The sequence below is a fragment of the Capricornis sumatraensis genome, chromosome 1, assembly GCF_032405125.1.
Source record: "Capricornis sumatraensis isolate serow.1 chromosome 1, serow.2, whole genome shotgun sequence".
In the NCBI taxonomy this organism is placed as follows: Eukaryota; Metazoa; Chordata; class Mammalia; order Artiodactyla; family Bovidae; genus Capricornis; species Capricornis sumatraensis.
In genome coordinates, this window is record NC_091069.1 from 99,633,698 (window position 1) to 99,652,995 (window position 19,298).

At 47.6% G+C, this 19,298-nt stretch overlaps 1 protein-coding gene across 35 annotated transcripts in view; it reads right to left on the reverse strand.

Annotated features, from left to right (window-relative positions):
* MAP4K4 (mitogen-activated protein kinase kinase kinase kinase 4) overlaps window positions 1–19,298 on the reverse strand; it is a 146,926-nt gene that overhangs the window by 38,773 nt on the left and 88,855 nt on the right. For all 35 annotated transcript variants that reach the window (XM_068985109.1, XM_068985291.1, XM_068985283.1 and 32 more), the window contains exons 4-11: window positions 12,954–13,079; window positions 11,659–11,769; window positions 8,949–9,039; window positions 8,405–8,535; window positions 7,564–7,618; window positions 5,996–6,074; window positions 2,087–2,262; window positions 402–474 (exon numbers count right to left, since the gene is read on the reverse strand). In XM_068985109.1, the coding sequence (XP_068841210.1) occupies window positions 402–474; window positions 2,087–2,262; window positions 5,996–6,074; window positions 7,564–7,618; window positions 8,405–8,535; window positions 8,949–9,039; window positions 11,659–11,769; window positions 12,954–13,079 (842 nt within the window). The remainder of the gene's footprint in view (window positions 1–401; window positions 475–2,086; window positions 2,263–5,995; window positions 6,075–7,563; window positions 7,619–8,404; window positions 8,536–8,948; window positions 9,040–11,658; window positions 11,770–12,953; window positions 13,080–19,298) is intronic.

Sequence of the window (19,298 nt, forward strand, 5' to 3'; positions counted from 1 at the left end):
CAACCAACAGACGAATTTTGGGGAAGACTGTAGCGGTTTCAGTGGCAGCCCTAAGCGGCCTGTGAGCAGGACAATTCAATTTGTGCAGGACTGGGTCACACGCTACAAGACGTCTTCCACCCACACCTTCTGGAGCAAGAACCACCGTGGTAAGCTGCCCTGGCCCAGCCTACCCAAACACAGCTGCCCATTTCCAAACCGTGGGGAGAGGAGGCAACATAGTCTCAGCAAAGAATCAGCAGGGCGCTCCAGAGTGGGGAGGGTGTTTCACAACAGTCTTTGAAGGGACGGAAGGACGGAAGATATTAAGGCATTTTCAGAGTAATTGACGACTCCTTCACACGACAAGGGCGTCCCCGGCAACCCTAACCCCAGCGGGGATACGAGCGCCCTGTCCTTACCTGGGCTCCCCCTCCTGCTCAGGCGCCTCCTCCTCCTCTTCCTCACTCCCACTGTACTCATACTCGGTTTCATCTGTAAAGAAAGGGACAGGATGAGCGGGTCATTCACAAATGGCAACGGTGCATGTAAGGCCAGCTTCTCCGAAAGCATCACTACTGAGTATAAACCGCATATTCTTGGAGAAAACAGTAACGTGTGTGGGGAACTGGCGGAGAGGAGGGCCTTGACAGTGAGTCCCACTGGGATGGGTGCTCAGGCCCTGGGCCAGCAGAAGAGCTGATTCCCTTATTCTCGTGACAATCCCTTGTGGGATGCTTGGCTCAGGGGGCACAGAGCTGGGAGAGGGGCTACAGAGCCCACGACTTGAAAGAAAAATAGGCCATGAGCATCAACAAATTCACAAAGTCCACTCTGATGTCAAAACAAAAAGAGAGAGAGATTTAACTGCCTAAACTAAGGCAATAAAAGAATATATTCAGTTATTTTTAGCACTTAGGGATCATCTTAGACAAAAGCAGACAAAAGTCTGCTGGATGGAGAAAAAGTAGGTACTCAGAGCAGAAAACCAAAGTCACATGCTCCCCAGAATTATAAAGGTGAATAAATCAGGCAGAGGAAGACAAACACCATATATCATCACATATTGGTGAAATCCAAAAAAAAATGATACAAATCGACTGATTTACATGCAAAGAGAAACAGAATCACGCACACAGAAAACAAACTGATGGCTACCAAGGGGGAAGGAGAGGGACAGGATAAAGTAAGAGTTTGGGGCTAGCAGATACCACAGCACACTGTATGCTAAGTCACTTCAGTCGCGTCCAACTGTTTGCAACCGTGTGGACCGTAGCCCGCCAGCCTCCTCTGTGCACAGGCTTCTCCAGGCAAGATTACTGGAGTGGGTGGCCGTGCCCTCCTCCTCCAGGGGATCTTCCTGACCCAGGGATCGAACCTGAGTCTCTCATGCCTACCTGCACTGGCTGGCAGGTTCTTTACCACTAGCACCACCTGGGAAGCCGCCAGATACACACTACTACATACAAAATGAACAACAAGGTCCTACCAAACGGCACAGGGCCCTATATTCAACATCCTGCAGCAAACCATACGGAAAAAAGTGTATGAAAAAGTGTATGAAAAAGAATATATATATACATATATGACTGAATCACATCAGAAATGAACGCAACATTGTAAATCAACTATACTTCAACTAAAATAAATAAGCTAGTAAGTATAAAGGTGGAACCAGGGAAAAACCGATGAAACAGAACAGCAGAAGGAGACCAAAGCACAGGGTGTCACAGCCCCCCAGCAGCATAAAGCACTGGAAACCCCTGAGCAGGAGAGAAGTGTGTAACAGACCAACGGTGACAATTGTGGCCAACATGCCGAGCTCTGCACGGCCCACTCAGAGCACAAGACCCCCAGGGCAGTAAGAAGCACAGCCATCAAGATGTGCCCTGAGGCAGGGCAAGACAGCATCACGTACTGACCAGCCACGGGGCCCCGCTACCCGGGGTCACCACTGCCAGAGCCAGGTTGGCCCCTAGACCAACCTGGTCTCGACACTCAAGCCCCGGCCAGATGAGCCCAAACTCGAGTAGGAAAGGAATAACCTACTCTGGTTGGGAAAAAACTAAAAGAATATTTAAGATGAGAACAAAACCAGACTTCATACCTTTCTCTCCTCTCTTCTTCCTGGTCCGGTCTATATGGTCCTTAAGCTGGATTCTAACCTGCCTTTCGTTGGGCTGATCCCTAATGAAAGGATGCTTCAGAAGCTGCTCGGTGGAGGGCCGCTGCATGTAATTCTTCACCAGGCATCCTTCTATAAAACTAAAAAACTTCTTGGACCTAAAAGAGAAAGTAAAAAAAAGATCATCAGATCTCTACCATGAAGAGCAAAGCTCCAAAATATCAGTACCTTACGAGCCGGTACATGAGGTGGGGCTTCAGGAGTCACTATGAGCAACGCTGCAAACGCCCGGGGAGCAGGAACGAAGCAGGGGCCCTGGGACCAGAGCGTCACTTAAGCACAGTTTAGGAGCCACGCTGCACAGCGGGAGCCGCAGGGGCAGTGGGAGCCGCAGGGGCAGCGGGAGCCGCAGGGGCAGCGGGAGTCAATGCTGCTTGTTCATCGTGGAATCAGGGGGAGCAGGGAAGCGAGTGCAGGAAGGTCTTCGCTAACGTGGAGGTGACAGAGGGATGGTGGATCCTTACAGACCAGGACAGACACAGAAAGAGCGAGAGAGGGACAAGACAGGGACCCAAGGAAGGGGTTAAGGCTCTGGATCTTGTTAGGGTAACATGTCCATCAGTTTTAGGCTGAGTTATGCATCAGCTCTCTACCCTTAATGTCACTGTTCACCCATTAAGTCATGTCCGGTTCTTGCAACCCTACGGACTGTAGCCCTGCAGGCTCCTCTGGCCATGGGATTTCCCAGGCAAGAATACTGGATTGGGTTGCCATTCCCCCCTCCAAGGGATCTTCCCCACCCAGGAATCGAACCGTGTCTCGTGCGTTGGCAGGCGGATTCCTTACCACTGAGCCACCAAGGAAGTCCTATACTTAATGCACAAAGGCAGAAACAACAGTGCTGAGGGGGCAGTGACCCTGCTGCCAACACCTACCCCACCAGACACTTTACTGTTGCTCATTTCTCCATTTCTGGCTTATGGTGACCTCTCCGTGGCCTCAGCGGAGACACTCTCAGCCGCCCTGTTATTGGAGACTCTGCTCAGACGGCTCCTGTCCATAAACCTTTCCTGGCAACACTGCGCCACACACGCCCCAAGGCAGGAGCCCTTCATTTGGGGCTCTCTGCACGTAACACACTGCACACTTCACCTTTATGTCTCTGTCTCTCCTTCTGGTTTATAACCGAACAGGTCAGGACTGGTTCCCGCTTTCCCATTTGTCAGCAAGGCCCAGCTCTGAGCACATCAACTACAATAGGTATGCAATAAATTTCTGTTGAATGAATGAGTTATTCAGTCTTTAAAAATGTGATTGAGAGAATGAGTTCAGTCCTTTCCAGTTACTTCATGCTTTAAGAGTTCTTTCTGTCCACCTGAAACTATCACAACATTATTAACTGGCTACACTCCAATATAAAATAAAAAGTTAAAAAAAATAAATGAATAAGACAGATAATGACAAGAACCTACTGTATAGCAGAGGGAAACTTTGTGTAATACTCTGTAATAACCTAAATGGGGAAAGCATTTGACAAGGAAGGTGCATGTATATGAATAACTGAATCACTGTACACTTGAAACTAACCATACTCCAATATAAAATTAAGTATTAAAAAAAAACTGGAAAAGAGAGAATCAGTTCTACTGTCTTCTACTTGTACTCAGAACTTACTATTTTTGCTCAATCCAACAAATATTTATGTGTCAACAATTTACATTTGTTTATGCTGGGCTCTGTAAGACATACACATAGGAAACAGTGTATGTATATTCAATAGCAGATGTATAATCAAATTGTGAGGAAGAAAAAAGAACTGAGACAGTGGAGTGGTTCCAATATCAAGAAAAAGGAGGATATTTAACCTTCCCAAGAAAAGCCACCGTTCCAGAGGGACAAGGCAGCAGAGTCCAAGCGGGACAGTGAATTGCTTTCTGATGCTGCAATGAAAAGTGGAAAAAGAGTTAAAAGAACCAGGTCAGGTTCAAGGCAGAGAAGGGCCCTCAGTCACTTGAAGAAGCTGTGGCCTTGTTTAAGGAGGTTAAGGAGGAATGCACGGGACTCTACACAGTGGCAGAGGAACGCTACAGCACATGGATTCCCGAACCCCGGGACCCAGGAGGCTCATTTGGGGAGTTTATTAAAAATACAAATGCCTGGGTCACTCCTCAGACCTTCACACTGGAGAGCTTGAGGATGGAGCCCTAAGATAAAGAATTCCAAAGGGCTTCTCATGGGCCATGTACAGATTAACATCAGAGAACTGATCAGCTACGATATAGTCTTTAAACACAACTGTCAGCTTCTGCTGAGAATTTGCTGATCATTTTTCAAAGGCCACTTCTGCCTAAGTGGTTGTGGAAATTCACAACCTGTGGACAGGAAGACCGCATCCGTAAAGGAAGAAAGCCTTCACATCTGTGACCCTCTCGACCCTTCGGAACACCCGGGTAAGCTGAGGCAGTGATGTGAACTGCTGAGAATGCATCTGATGCAGCTTAGCTCGAGGCAGTCTGGTGAAAGAGCCCAGGGAGACTCCACTGTTATCTACACGCGTCTCTCTATTTCACCGTGCTCTACACACAGCAGTTGATCCACGCCTGCAAGTCATGGACGGAATAACTGACTGACTTACAAACTGTGAAAATACCCTGAAGATGGCACATAAACTCCCTTCAGTAAAATCTGAGAAAAAGCAAAGAGAAAAGGAGTGCTGTTCAGTTTAGCGTGAGCTGGATAGTGTCACCCAGCCCCACAGCTGACTCCCTAGTGACACCTACTGTTCACACGTGGCCGCACATGGTTGCCATGTTTTAATACAGGAGACCAACTGGGGCTCAGTCGTTGCCTTAAAGAACCTCTCCAAGAACTGGTAAGTGGAACCAGACAACCTCAGTTCCCTGGAGCTGAATGTGGTGAAAGAAAGGATGAAGGGAGAAGGAAATCTCCCCAGCAGGTGAGGGGGGAAGACGGGAAGACAGAGGAGAAACAAGGGTGAAAATACATGTGCGTGTCTACACCAGTGGACCAGAGGGACTCTGGAACAGGGCACCCCAAGCCCCAGATCCGTACCAGTCCACGGCCCGTTAGGAAACAGCCACACAGCAAGAGGTGAGCGGTGAGCAGCGGGGTGAGGCCTCCCCTGTATTTGCCACCACTCCTCATCGCTCGCTCTATCACCCGAGCTCCGCCCCCTGGCAGCTCAGCCACAGCATGAGATTCTCAGAGGAGCTCGCATCCTGAATGTAATGCTCCTGAATCACCCCAAAACCTTCCCCCCAACCCCAGTCAGTAGGAAAACTGTCTTCCATGAAGCCGGTCCTTGGTGCCCAACAGGTTGGGGACCGCTGCTCCAGGACATCAGAGGACGCGCCCCCAAGAAGCGCAAACCTCAGCTGCTGAAGTGCACGTGTTGGCCACTCAGCCGTGTCCGGCTCCCTGCGACCCCAGGCACTGCAGTCCTCCAGGCTCCTCCGTCCAGGGAATTCTCCAGACGAGAATGCTGGAGTGGGTTGCCATTCCCCTCTCCAGGGGATCTTCCTGACCCAGGGATGGAACCCGAGTCTCCTGCACTGCAGGCAGATTCTTTACTGTCTGAGCCACCAGGGAAGCCCATTACACTGAGAGGTATATTTAAATATTAAAATAGAACCTTTTTTAAAATATTGCATTGGTGTTCATAGAGTCACTTGGTGCTATTTTTATCGTTCAAGGACAACGGATCAAGAGGAAAAAAAACATTAAAAACTAAAGCAATACACTTTGTAACACTGACTCTTGAGTTCTTTGGCAGTCAGAATGGCCAGGATTCTGTCCTGAGGTCAAACTAAAACGGAACACTATTTTTTTTTAAAGGAACAGAATGACAACCACAAAGCACGTGTATCTTACCATTTTTTGGACTTCAGCCGGGGAGGAGGATTTCGGGGGATGAGAAACAGGGCTCTCATGGGATGCATGTCACAGAGAGCTGGGGAGAGGAGAGGGCGTGTCAGTTAGGCACTCAGCTCACTCGGTCTCCAATTCTGGGACCCATTCAGGACACCACACGCTCTGCCTGTTGTCTGCACATCTAGTTACGCAGCTGAGAACATACCCTGAACCCCCCACCGAAGCAGAGCAAAACACGAGGACAAGAGCGACGAGAAGAACAGACCATTCGGAACAGACACTGGAAAGCGTTCATAAATCAAAGATAAATACTGATTCAAGGTCCTAAAGGAGTTGACAGCTTAAGTCATCTATCGGATGACAACGAAAATATCTTTATTTTCATAGGACTGTCGTGAGGATTAAATGAGACACAGCTGTAAAGGCCTTCTTCACACAATGCCTGGAACTCAGGAGCACTAGCAGGCATGTTCAATGCTTACTGTCAGAGTGAGTGTTCCTGAAATCAGGGAGTGAGTGGGACTGTTTCATTTTGTTTGATGACTGTTTACCCTCTGATCACTGGCCCAGTGAAGGCGTGAGAGGTGCACTTGGACACACGAGTATGTCACAACAGATATTTCCGTGTATTTATTTACCGTCACAAGCACCTTACAAGACAGCTGGGAGACAGCGCCAAAGAAAAGGAGGGTGCTGTTCCCGCTGCGAAAGGGAACCGGACAAAGCATCTGGCAGCCCTGCCCTGTCTCAGGCCCTCGGGGGAAACGATGGAGCACAGGGTGATCGGCACAGACGGCCGCTTCTGCAGTGCAACCAATCCCTAGCTGGGGGCAACCTGATATCATTCATTCAACAAATATTTAGTCAGCAGCAACTATGTACCAAATGTTATATATTCAAGGGGGACCAGCAGAAAATAATGGGTTTCTTTCTTTCCCTTTGCTCTCTGCAATTCTACTCTATTCCTCATTAAAAATAAATTTTACGAAGTTGTCACTGATTTAAACCAAAGTGGAAGCAAAATTTCACAGGTAATACCAAAATATAAATAAATAAATTCGATGGATCAAAGGTTGTGCCTCTATTTTTAAAGTTAAAACATAAGTAAAATGGAAATTTCCTGTGTTAGGACCAGTTTCACTGAATACTAAGTTCAAACTGTAAAAAGAAAAATTATTGCCTATTATTGTGTGTGTGTGTGTGCACGCTTAGTCCTGTCCAACTTTTGCAAGCCCATGGACTGAGTCTACCAGGCTCCTCTGTCCATGGGATTTCTCCAGGCAAAAATACTGGAGTGGGCTGTCATTATCTGATGTCAGAATAAATCCAGGTCACACATCTAATTACAACTTAACAGGTAACGCAGGCCATGAACCTCAGGGAGACCTTCAGAAGGACTGATGTGTGCCAAGAACTCCTTTCACATCTAAAACTCCACTGTATTTATGATGCCTTCATCTGAACACCCCACCAGGAACAACTCCATCCATGAAGCCACTGTTTCTGAAGCCACGAGACCAGGGTTACGTTGCACAGAACCGGGCTAACAAGGAAGGCAGGCTACTTACGGGGAGCGCCTTCAGCCATCTCAATGGCAGTGATGCCACAGGACCAGAGGTCACTCTGCAGAACAAAGCAGACGTTAGGGCACCATCCTCACTGTGAGGCCAGGGACTCACCACCACTGGGCATTCACACAAACCACATAAATGCATTCTTCGGGGGGACAAACCAAAAGGAAGTCTGCCACGAAATTACAAGCACAAACACATCTGGAAGAACATCTTCCAAGTAAATAAATGATCAGCGCATAAAGTTCAGTCAACTCATGAAGAGGGTGATGGAAAAGCTATATAATCTGCCTTGTATTGTACAACTTTGTATAAAGTTATGCAATAATGATAATGATGATCATTAATTAGAACCAGCTGCCGTACCTATGATCCAACTCAGCCAGAGTCTGATGATCAGGATCAAGAAGCGCATTATTGATACACGTCTCTAGAGGTCACTCTCAGAGCTTAAACACATTTGTGACAAAAGCAAAGGTGCACAGCTCTTTAGCAAGACTCTGAAATTTCACAAGGTGCTTGCTATGTAACCTGACAATATTTCTGAAATAATAAATACCTGATACTCTTCAAATCAAAAAAAACAGTAAATAGAGCAGAAGAGCTGAATTGACTTGGGACAAAAATATTTCTGAGACTGACAGTGACCCCTCCCACCTTGAAAGCAGCACCTGACTTAGAACAGAGCTGATGCAGAAATGGACCACACAGACACACACAAAGCCTAAAAATACTGTCCTGGCAAATGTGCCCTACAGCAGGAGTCCACACGGTGCTCGCCGGAGCAGCGACGGGGAGGACTGTCAGAGCCCACGAGGCCAGGCCGGTGGCACCTTACCCTGTAATCGTAGGTGGCATCGGGGTTCTCGTCACAGGCGATGACCTCGGGGGCCATCCAGTATGGGGTGCCTATGAACGTGTTCCTCCTCCCCACGGTCCTGTCCAGCTGGGCGCTCACTCCGAAGTCCACTGCAGTCAGAGGAAGGAAGGAAAGGGGACCACAGTGAGCAAACCAGTAAACAACAGGACGCAGACACAGAGAGGAGCAGGGTCTTCAGAGTAAACCATACACCAGCACGGCGTGGATGCGCGACCCCCCAGCAACACAGATAAGGAGCGCCCCCTCCAGAGCCAAGTCACCATAGCGCCAAGATGCTCGACCAGCCTGGGGGTTTCCCCAGGGGCCTGTACCCACCGCGTTCCTGAGTTTCCCACAGGGACCACCGGAGGGACTGCTGGGAGAGTCTGGGGCACGGATGAAGTGGGCCTGGAGCCACGCTAAGAGGTAAGCCTGGTTCCCACTTCTCCAAAAAGGACGGAAGGGAAAACGAGGATGATGCCAACAGAGGACTGCTCCCTGGCGGGCATCAGATCACACTTACCCAGCTTCACCTCTGCGTTCTCGGTCAGCAGCACATTCTGGCCCTTGATATCGCGGTGGATCACGTGATGGATGTGGAGATGGGCCAGGCCCTGCAGGCAAGACACAGAGAGATTTAGTTCTCTGATGCTGTCAGTGAACAGTCCAGAATGCACTCCTTATAATATTCCATGGTTCGAAGGTTAAGAATTCACCTTCCAATGCAGGAGACACAGAATGGATCCCTGGTCAGGGAACCAAGATCCCACATATCACTTAGTGTGGCCAAAAGATTTAAAAAAAGAAAGAAAGAAAACAAAACAAAACCCATTCTCTGGTTCTTCCCTGGTGGTCCAGTGGTTAAGAATCCACCTTCCAATGCAGGGGATGCAGGTTCTATCCCTGGCTGGGGAGCTAACATCCCCATAATGTGGGGCAACTAAGTCTGCATGCCACACCTAAGACCCGGAGCAGGCAAACAAAGAAATACTGAAAAATAAAGTGTGCACAGAATTCAGCTTCAGTGCGTGTCCAGCAGGGTATCACCAGTGACACCAGAGAGACGCAGCCCCAGTCCCGAGGGGTCAGGGCCAGGCTGCGGGTAGCACTGCCACTCTAGCTTTTCCTGAAGGCACGTGTGCAGGGGCCATCTGCAGTGTCTCTCCCGCCACGTGTGCTGTTTCTGTACAGGACGGCTCTTTTCCCACGCTGCACGCCCACTGTGCAGTGGGTGAGCCTGGGGGGAGATGTGAACCGCATGCATTTCAGGGGAAAAGCAAGGGTGAGAGTGGGCTTCAAGCTCTGGCCCTTGAACCCAGCCTGGTTTTCCCACCAAAGAGCCACAAGCTGTGAACTACTGACTGACCCCACCTCTACCCCACGGGTACAACGGTTTTGCCATCCACAGAGCTTCATGTGCCAATCAAGCATCTTTCTTTTTCTCCCAAGGAAATAAGCCCTAATGGGCACACAGCACTTTTTGAGGACCTCGTATCTGGAATGAAGCCCGGAGCATGCCTCTGATGAGAGGTGGTGGGAGAAAAGAAACGCAGTTTGCATCCAAATATGGTCAGAAAGACAAAAAGGCAGCATTCTCACAACTCTACTTGTCCCGACTTCTGCCAGAGAACCCAATGTGCAGCTGCCTCCCAAGGCACAAGTGACCTATCCAGTCTAAGATGCAGCAACTGAGAAAGGGTAGATGAGTTCAGTTTACTTGATTTTTCCTGTTTAACATTTTAGTGGGGTTTTATTGTTATCATGGGGCATCACAGGTGGCTCAGTGGTAAAGAATCCACCTGCCAAAGCACGAGAGGCAGATTTGATCCCTGGTTTAGGAAGATGCCCTGGAGAAGGAAATGGTAACCCGCTCCAGTATACTTGCCTGGAGAACCCCATGGACAGAGGAGCCTGTCGGGCTACAGTCCATGGAGTCACAAAGAGTCAGACACGACTCAGTGACTAAACAACAACAACTCTGCTCTCAGGACATCGCAGGTGCCCACTCACAGCAGTGTGAGGCGGGAGGCTTAGTCTCACACGTTAAGGCTCCTTTAGTAACCACAAAAGAATTCTCATGCTTTTATAATGAAATGTGTATGTGATGATACAAAGACAGGTCTCCCATCTCTCCCTATCCAACTAGTTGTCTTAAGAGAATTATCTATTTTCAAGGGCTCTATAAACAAAATAAAAAGAAATTCAAACTGTCTCCATGAATTCTAGACAGCATTTTTAAAAACCTGCAGTCCTCTGTGAAGCTTAAACATAAATTTACCTATACATAAAAAATAAAGTAACAGGTTTTTTTAACAATTAGGTTCCAATTCAATTCCACAGTCTTTATTTTTCAAATGTGGTCCATAAATGAAATCCAACCAAGTCATTTAAGCGTGTGATTTATAGGGAAAGTAGAGAGAAAACTGTGACAGTTGACCAAAGAGAAGAAGCCCGTGGGCAACTCACAAGCAGTTTTCAAATACATTATTTCCAAACACACTGTCTGCGCTGCCACAACGGCTCCACTACTGAAAAGAATCATTCAGAAGCTGCTAAAATCATTTGGTAGCTCCGAAACTTGCTCAAAGACCATAAACCAGCTTTCCAACGGGCTGTAAATAACATTAAACACAACAACTTTCCCTCATAAATACTGCAGCAGATTCTGCTAATGCCAAAGCCCAGAAGATGACTCTGAAAGCCAGCATTTAGCACCATTAATATTGATTTACAAGCTCAGACACAGGATTTCCATAAACAACATGAGTTAACAGATTATTTCTCCTCCTCTGCACTCTGATTTTCTTTTGAATAACTGCAGGATGAATTCAGGGGAATAAATTACATTTTTTTAAAAAAAAAACCACACACACGACTGTTTTAAGTCTGGTTTCTTTAGATACAGGCCAGAGTCAACATCGTGATGTGGCTTCAACTGTCGAAGCCAACTGGCTATCCAGAATCGTTGGTTGTTGTGAAAAGAATAATCTGTACAGTGGCAACTGATGCTGGGGAAGACAGAGGGCAGCAGGAGAAGGGGGTGACAGAGGATGCGGTGGTCGGATGGATCGCCAACTCGATGGACACGAGTTTGAGCAAGCTCTGGGAGCTGGTGAGGGACAGGGCGCCTGGAGCACTACAGTCCATGGGGTCGCCAAAAGTCGGACACGACTGAGCGACTGAACGACCACCACAAGCAGCAAATGCGAAAAGCCGAGCTCAGGGCGGCTTACCCGCAGGATCTCCCTGGAGATGTAGGCTATCCAGTCTTCCTTTAGCGTGTTGCCCTTGGTGTTCTTGACGAGGTCTGTGATGGATCCGGCCCCACAGAACTCCATAACGAGCTGGAGAAGACAAGACACGGATAAGTCCCGCCGGTGGTCAGAGCATCACAGGCGTCAGCACCCTCCCTGGGCAGCCGGGGGCGGTCTAACTCCGCCCTTTTCCTAAAGGTCTGGGCACGCGATCACTGTGGAGGCACCAAACTTCTGAGCGCGTATTCCACCACCCCACCTCCTGGGCACGCACACGGGTCCAGGACAGCGGGTCCTCACTCCACAGCACAGCCCGGGCCGAGGCACAGGTGGGCTGTCTGTCCTTAGCCAACGCCCAGTCATCAGAAACCTGACCCAGATACTCCCCAACAGGCATCTCACTTGCCAGCATCAGAAATGTTCTACTTTCCACAACGCTGTGATTCTCTAACTATTTTATGTTAACTGGAGTTAGTGCAAAAGAGGAGGACTAATTTTAAGCAGCACAGAACTTTTCACAAGACACTCTTTACAATACTTAAATGTTTGAACAATATGAACAAAGTGTAAAATATTTAGAAAATGAACTGAACTATTCTAAAATTTTAACCATGTTTAGATACAGGTAATAGAAATAAAGGTAATTTTTTTCCCTTTTACTTTCCTAACTTTGCAAATATTCTACAATGACTTTAAAAGAAAAAAATCAGAAGAGCATTCATCTATCTTCCCGCTCTGTAAGTCCAGTATTTTTGGCAGAACTAACGTGATCACTACAGAGCCAGCACTATCTCAGTGTCATCATCTTGAAACGTGTTCAAGAGGTAAGGCTGAACATGTATAAACTCCACAAATTTACCTGAAATCCACTGCTCTTAGTGAATTACAGAACGAAGTTTATTGTCTTGCAGTTTGCCTCTCACTCCCACAGAGGTAAAGAAAATGCATGTTGCTGAGATACTACACTCATGTCCATAAAGCTTTTATCACATTGCTTTTGATTTCAAGCTCCTAACTTCCTTGCTATTTTGCGTGTTTCCCCTCTCTCTCACTGTGCCACCTTATTCCCAAAACACAAACTCTTTTCCCTGCAATGTGAAATCAACACCAAAATAAACATTCAGGATACTTCCACTGAGAAGTCCAGGGAAGATTCCAGACTTTACCCTTTTTTTTTTTTGCTTTTCTCTCCCCTTCCTCTGGAAGGTTCTTAATGCCCTTCTAGTACAACCGAAAAGGAAACCCCACAAAATACGCAGGAGACGTTTGCTTACCCAAAGCTGGTCATCGTGTCCTGGGGGGCTCTTTTTAATGAAAGCACCATAATACGTTGCAATATTTCTATGATGAGAATATTTCTTCAGCATATTTATCTCCAGTTTGATTTCCTCCTCTTCATCCTTAAGAAAAAAATAAAACATGCGGTGTCTGAATGACATGCATGACTGGACTTCCTCCACACACAGGCCATCAGAGGGTCCCGGCCCCTCCAGCAAGGGAGACAGTTACTGTGACCTTTGCCAAGAACTGGGGGCTCACCCTCTGCAATGTGATCCCAAGCTCAGCAAACAAGACAACAAGAACAGAAGGTAAAGATGAGCAGGCAGCAGAGGGCACGTGCAGACCAGGCTCTTTCACTGACCACATGCCCCCAGGCAGCCCATTCCACTCCTCTGAGCCTCAAGTTGCTCACCTGTTATAACGGGAGGAAAGGGGGGAACAACTGGCCAATACTATTTCAATCAATTACCAGGAAGGGCTGTTTCTTTTCTAGAGAACACTTTTGAGTATAAACTGTCCGGAGCATTTAAGATGGAGGAGGTTCACCTCTGAGAGCCTCTCACAGGAGCATCCCCGGGGTCGGAGCCACAGGTGGGGGCTGAGCCCAGCCCAGGAGCCCCTCAGTCTTGAACAGGGGGCTCCTCCAAGAGATCAGGCCAGGCAGGGGGCCCAGAGACAAACACCACTGGGTGCTGGCAGGTTGTCCTGGACTGGGCTCACTCCCTGGCCTCTCACTTTACTGAGATGAGATGAGCAGGGCAAGGAATGAAGAGCCTGTGAGGGACAATCAGAGCGGGTATGAAGGAGACAGGTGGTAACATGGGTCTGGAAAAATAAAGACAAGTTACTCCTGTGAGTGTACCAAGGTCCCCGCTTCCTACACACACACACACACACACACACACACGTACGTTACTCCTGTGAGTGTACCAAGGTCCCCACTTCCTTCACACACACACAAAGACAAGTTACTCCTGTGAGTGTACCAAGGTCCCCGCTTCCTACACACACACACACACAAGTTACTCCTGTGAGTGTACCAAGGTCCCCACTTCCTACACACACACACACACACACACACACACACGTTACTCCTGTGAGTGTACCAAGGTCCCCACTTCCTTCACACACACACACAAAGACAAGTTACTCCTGTGAGTGTACCAAGGTCCCTGCTTCCTACACACACACACACAAATTACTCCTGTGAGTGTACCAAGGTCCCCGCTTCCTACACACACACACACACACACACACACACACACGAGACCTACTGGTGCAGCCAAGCATCTCCAAGAACCTTCCATACAGCCTCACAGGACGAACCTAAGTTTGGTTCACTAACACTGTTCTTTAAGATAAAAGACGCTAGAACTCTTCACTGCGACCCATCTGTCTTGGGAGGCCCTGCACAGCATAGCTCAACACTTCACTGAGTTATGCCAGCCTCCTCCCCATGATAAGGCTGTGATCCATGAAGGGGGAACAATTAAGATATTAACCATGGGACCAAATGAAAAAGAAAGTGAACTTGCCATTGTTCATTACTGCTTATAAACCAAATACACACCAGAACATACAATCATCATTCACCAGTGATTCTCACAGTGGTGGCTTGCAGCTCGGTCCGGAGATGTAACTGTGAGGATACTACAGCGCGCTGCTGATGGGCACAGCTGTCACGTGACTTTGACAGATGAGGGCCGTGAACGTGGCGCAGAGCACAAGTGCAGTCCAGACACTGGGCTGTGTGGTAATTCTCACTGAAATCTCATGCATGAGCAAATCATACCAAATGGATGATTTAAACATGTCATGGACTAAGCAAGGCTTCCCTGGTGGCTCAGACAGTAAAGAATTTGCCTGCAATGCAGGAGACCCAGGTTCGATCCCTGGGTTGGAAAGATCCCCTGGAGAAGGGAATGGCAACCCACTCCAGTACTCTTGCCTGCGACAGAGGAGCCCGCCTGCAATGCAGGAGACCCAGGTTCGATCCCTGGGTTGGGAAGATCCCCTGGAGAAGGGAATGGCAACCCACTCCAATACTCTTGCCTGCAACAGAGGAGCCTGGTGGGCTACAGTTACAAAGAGTCGGACTCACTGAGCAAGAAAACAACATCATGTGACTGGTTTCGATATATTTCTTTCTAGCGATTGCACAAAGCACTGTCTTCTATCTCGTTCGCCTCTCTGTATAAGAACAACCAAGACCTCCAGTGGCACCTGAAGTTTGCCGAGCCCACCAAGTTAAAACCCTGACACATCTTACGTGCTTAGAAATCCTTACAGACATGAGTTCAGTACTGTCTGTGGGTGTGAACAGCACTCAATATACAGACAGGTCACACTGCTGGCGGACCCTCACACAGAACGCATCTCGGCAGCCACTCCATCACATATCATAATGAAACTATGATTCACGACCAACTGTAAGACATACAGTCACAGGTCTGAAACGGGGCTACAAGTTAGAAATGATGACATATGACGTAAGAACAGCTTCAGCGCAGTTTGGGAACAGCTTTTCTAATAGGACTGAAACATCCAAATGTTTTCTGACATAAAGTAATCAGATCAATGTCACTTCCCAGAGTATTTCTGGGTCTTCAGTAGTCAAATCATGGAAGCCAGATGAAACAGGTGTTCAGAGCAAGGCATACTGTCCTCTCAAACCACCATTTTAGGATAAGGATTGTATATTCTTTGAACCATCCCTTCTCTGGCTTCTCTGGTTTTAAAATAGAAGGTTATTGCACAGTTTATAAAATAAAAAGGCGTTTAGCACCACTAACTGTCAGGCACTGTCTAAGCATCAGAAATGTAGTGTCTCTCAACAGCTTTGAGACAGGTACATCTGGGACCCTCATCACAACTAGTGTGTGTGTGTGTGTGTGTGTGTGTGTGTGTGTGTGTGCGTGCGTGCGCGCGTGCGCGTGCTCAGTGAAGGCTGACTATGACCCCATGGACTGTATCCCAGCAGGCTCCTCTGCCCATGGGATTTTAGGCAAGGATACTGGAGTGGGTTGCCATTACCTCCTCCAGGGGATCTTCCCAATGCGAGCATCGAACCCACATCTCCTGTGTCTCCTGCCTTTGCAGGCGGGTTCCTTACCGCTGCACCATCTGGGAAGCCAATGCTTTCAATATGGTGTTTTTAAATGTATGAGTCTTTAGGATAATAATGAACCAACATGGGAGTTCAGATCTCCCATCGGTCATTAGTTAAATACAGGTTTGGTGGTCTCGCCCCCGTCTATATTTACACATATCACCACCACAAACACACACCTCACTTTGCCAGAGAAGATACACAGACAACAAACTCCGAACAGGCTAACAATTTCTCAACCAATAACAAACCCCACATTTGCAAAGAAAGGGGAACCGGCAAGTAACCCAGCCAAGTCCTAGCTCGTCTCTGGGGGGGGCACAGTAATGCATAGATGAAAAAAAAAAACAAAAACGAAGTGTCACTTGAGAGAGGAGAGGCGACATGTGGGGAAGAAAGGGAAGACCCACTCCTGGCCTCCTCCAGGGACCAAGCAGCTGCCAGACCCGCCCCGCTTCCCCTGTGATCTCAGGCAGCTGGTGCCAAGTAGAATTTTGGACTCTCCCACTGAGAGCAAGCTCCCACAGAAAAGGCCTTTGTCTCGGCTGGGCTGAGGCTGGGGAGGAGTTTCCCATTGCCTTTCTTGGCTACTGGAGGACATCTGAGCATCACGGTCATCTTTAAAAGCAGCCAGGGGTTTGGGAGTCACCTGACAAGTCCTGTCCGCCCCACCGTCTGAGCGTGGAGCAGGGCAGAGGACTAGTGGGGTTTTTTAATGACTCCTTAAAACGCTCGGACTCTGAGCATACATGCGGCAAAATGCTGTTTAAACTCTTGCAGCCTGAATTCTGTCTCCTTCCACTGATGGCACTAACTGTGAAGAGACAGAAGCGGACCTCAGCTGTCTGGGAGGGTCCAGGAGGACTGGGAGTGTTCTCCCAGCACACCCCTTACAGAAAGAAGCCTACTCAGTGACAGCTGAGCAACAGAAAACAGGGAGGGCAATTCACCATTCACTCTCTTTACTAGATGGAGAGAATCATAACAGAATGACATATGCAAATATCTCTAGCAGATTCACCACTGAAGTGTATAAACACACATAGACTTCAAATGAAAATATCCATTAAAAAAACAGCTTACAAGTTTGTTTTAGTTAACCGCCACCAAACCCTTCTTCATGAGACTGTTAACTGGTAAAGAAATGAGGAAAGATCACCTTTGACTTGCAAATTAAGTGGTAAAGAAATGAGAAAAGACCACCTTTGACTTGCAAATCACAGTGACATCTGAGAATATTACTCAGTACCACAGCAAGGTGAATGAACCAAAGTTAACTCGTCTGACTCAGATACACAAAAAGTCCTACAACTTAAATTCACTGGTAATTCAACCAGACAGAGGCGAACACAACTCTGCAGGGAAGATTCTCGGGCAGAAGGAAGGTACGGAATCTAGTCAGAGGAAGGAAGGACACGTCCTTTAAAATGAATCAGCATCCATCTCCCAAGATCCATCAGTTCCAAGATAAAAGCCCCAACAGAAAAAGACCAAGTGAGCACGCGCTATGTGCTAAGTTGTTTCAGTTGTGTCCAACTCTTTGTGATCCCACGGACTGTAGCCCCCCAGGTTCTCCTGTCCATGGAATTCTCCAGGCAAAAATACTGGAGGAAAAATACATTTCCACCTCCAGAGGACCTTCCTAACCCAGGGATCAAACCAGAATCTCTTGTATCTCCTGTACCAGCAGGTGGATTCTTTACCACCGCATCACCAGGGAAGCTGAATTCACATACACACCTTCTACAACTATTTAAAGGAAAAAACCCAGTGATCCTTAGACATCTTCCCTAAGCATTCACCCCAAAAATGCACAGGAGCTGCTAAGAAACGAGACACAGCAAACCTTCTGAGACTGGAACCAAACGAACTCCGCTCCGACTGGCCACCGTCTGCATTGCTACTTCACCACCTGTTTTACCAAAATGTCCATTTCTTAAACTTAGAACAAGGAAAAGCTCAGCAGGTCTCCATCAGCACTGGACTAAGTGATTTACAGGCAAAAACTCAGCGAGACGATGGTAGTCTGATTTCACCAGAATCTTCAAGTCTGCACAGAAAACCATCTCGGGCTCTTGAACCACTCACGTCTTCTACACCAAGTAAGTACCAATAATACCCTTGGCATTACTCCATCGTACGCAGAATAATTTTCACAGCATCACAGGAGAAGGTAACTGCATGCTCAGACCAGATGGGTCTGTGTGGGTGCTGCCAAGCACACATGGAAATCCCACAGCTGTGTCCATCGATCAGACATGATGTCACAGCTCCACTCGGAGACTGCCTGGCAGCCAGCATCCCCCTCCCATGCAAGCGAAGGAGCAGATGCTGGAAAGGGTACAGTAACAAACGCTGGGACTGGGCCGCGGCAGCAAGGCGATGGATGGGAGATTCAAGTCAAGTGTCAACAGAGATACACAGTCTACCAGTGGCTTCAAACAGTACATACGTTTCAGTCAGGCTTTTTAAAGTCTTACGCTGCTTCCTTTCCCTAACTCCACTGTTCCTTATGCTCAGACGAATTATGATAATAAAGATGATGGCAAACCTTGTTATTTAAGGAACGTCTATCAAGGAAAATACATTAAGTCATCAGAATGTGCAGTGGTGATTAGTGCCCGCTTTTCAAGATCTTATTAAAAACAAATAAAAGAAGTGCTCGTCACATGGTCTCATGAAGTCACTTGAGGTGGCCTGTTCTGCAGGAGCTCAAGATCTAAAGGACACACTGTCCACACACAATTCATGGACAGAAGTGACCACTGTGTTGTTCAGTCGCTGAGCTGTGTCCCAACTCTTCTGTGACCCCACGGTCTGTAGCCCGCCAGGCTCCTCTGACTATGGGATTTCCCAGGTAAGCATACTGGAGTGGGTTGTCATTTCTTCCTGAGCCAGGGACTGAGTCTCTTGCACTGGCAGGTGGGTTCTTTACCACTGTTCACTTAAATTCACCCAATCTCAACTGATCCAACTTAAAGAGATCCAATTGTGATCATTTTCATTACAGGAAGTAGGGACCCTGATAATGTAGACTACTTTATCTTGTTTTTGAGGGTCATTACATCAGATTCATCACTGATTATGATCATTTAAAATACAGAAGGAATAAAGAAAATGCTAAAAGCTAATGACTGTTCTGATTACATCACTATAAAGTATAAACATACCCTAGGAACAAGGTTACAGGTAGGTTGGTGGTGTGCGTTATTTTAAAACAGCCCTATTA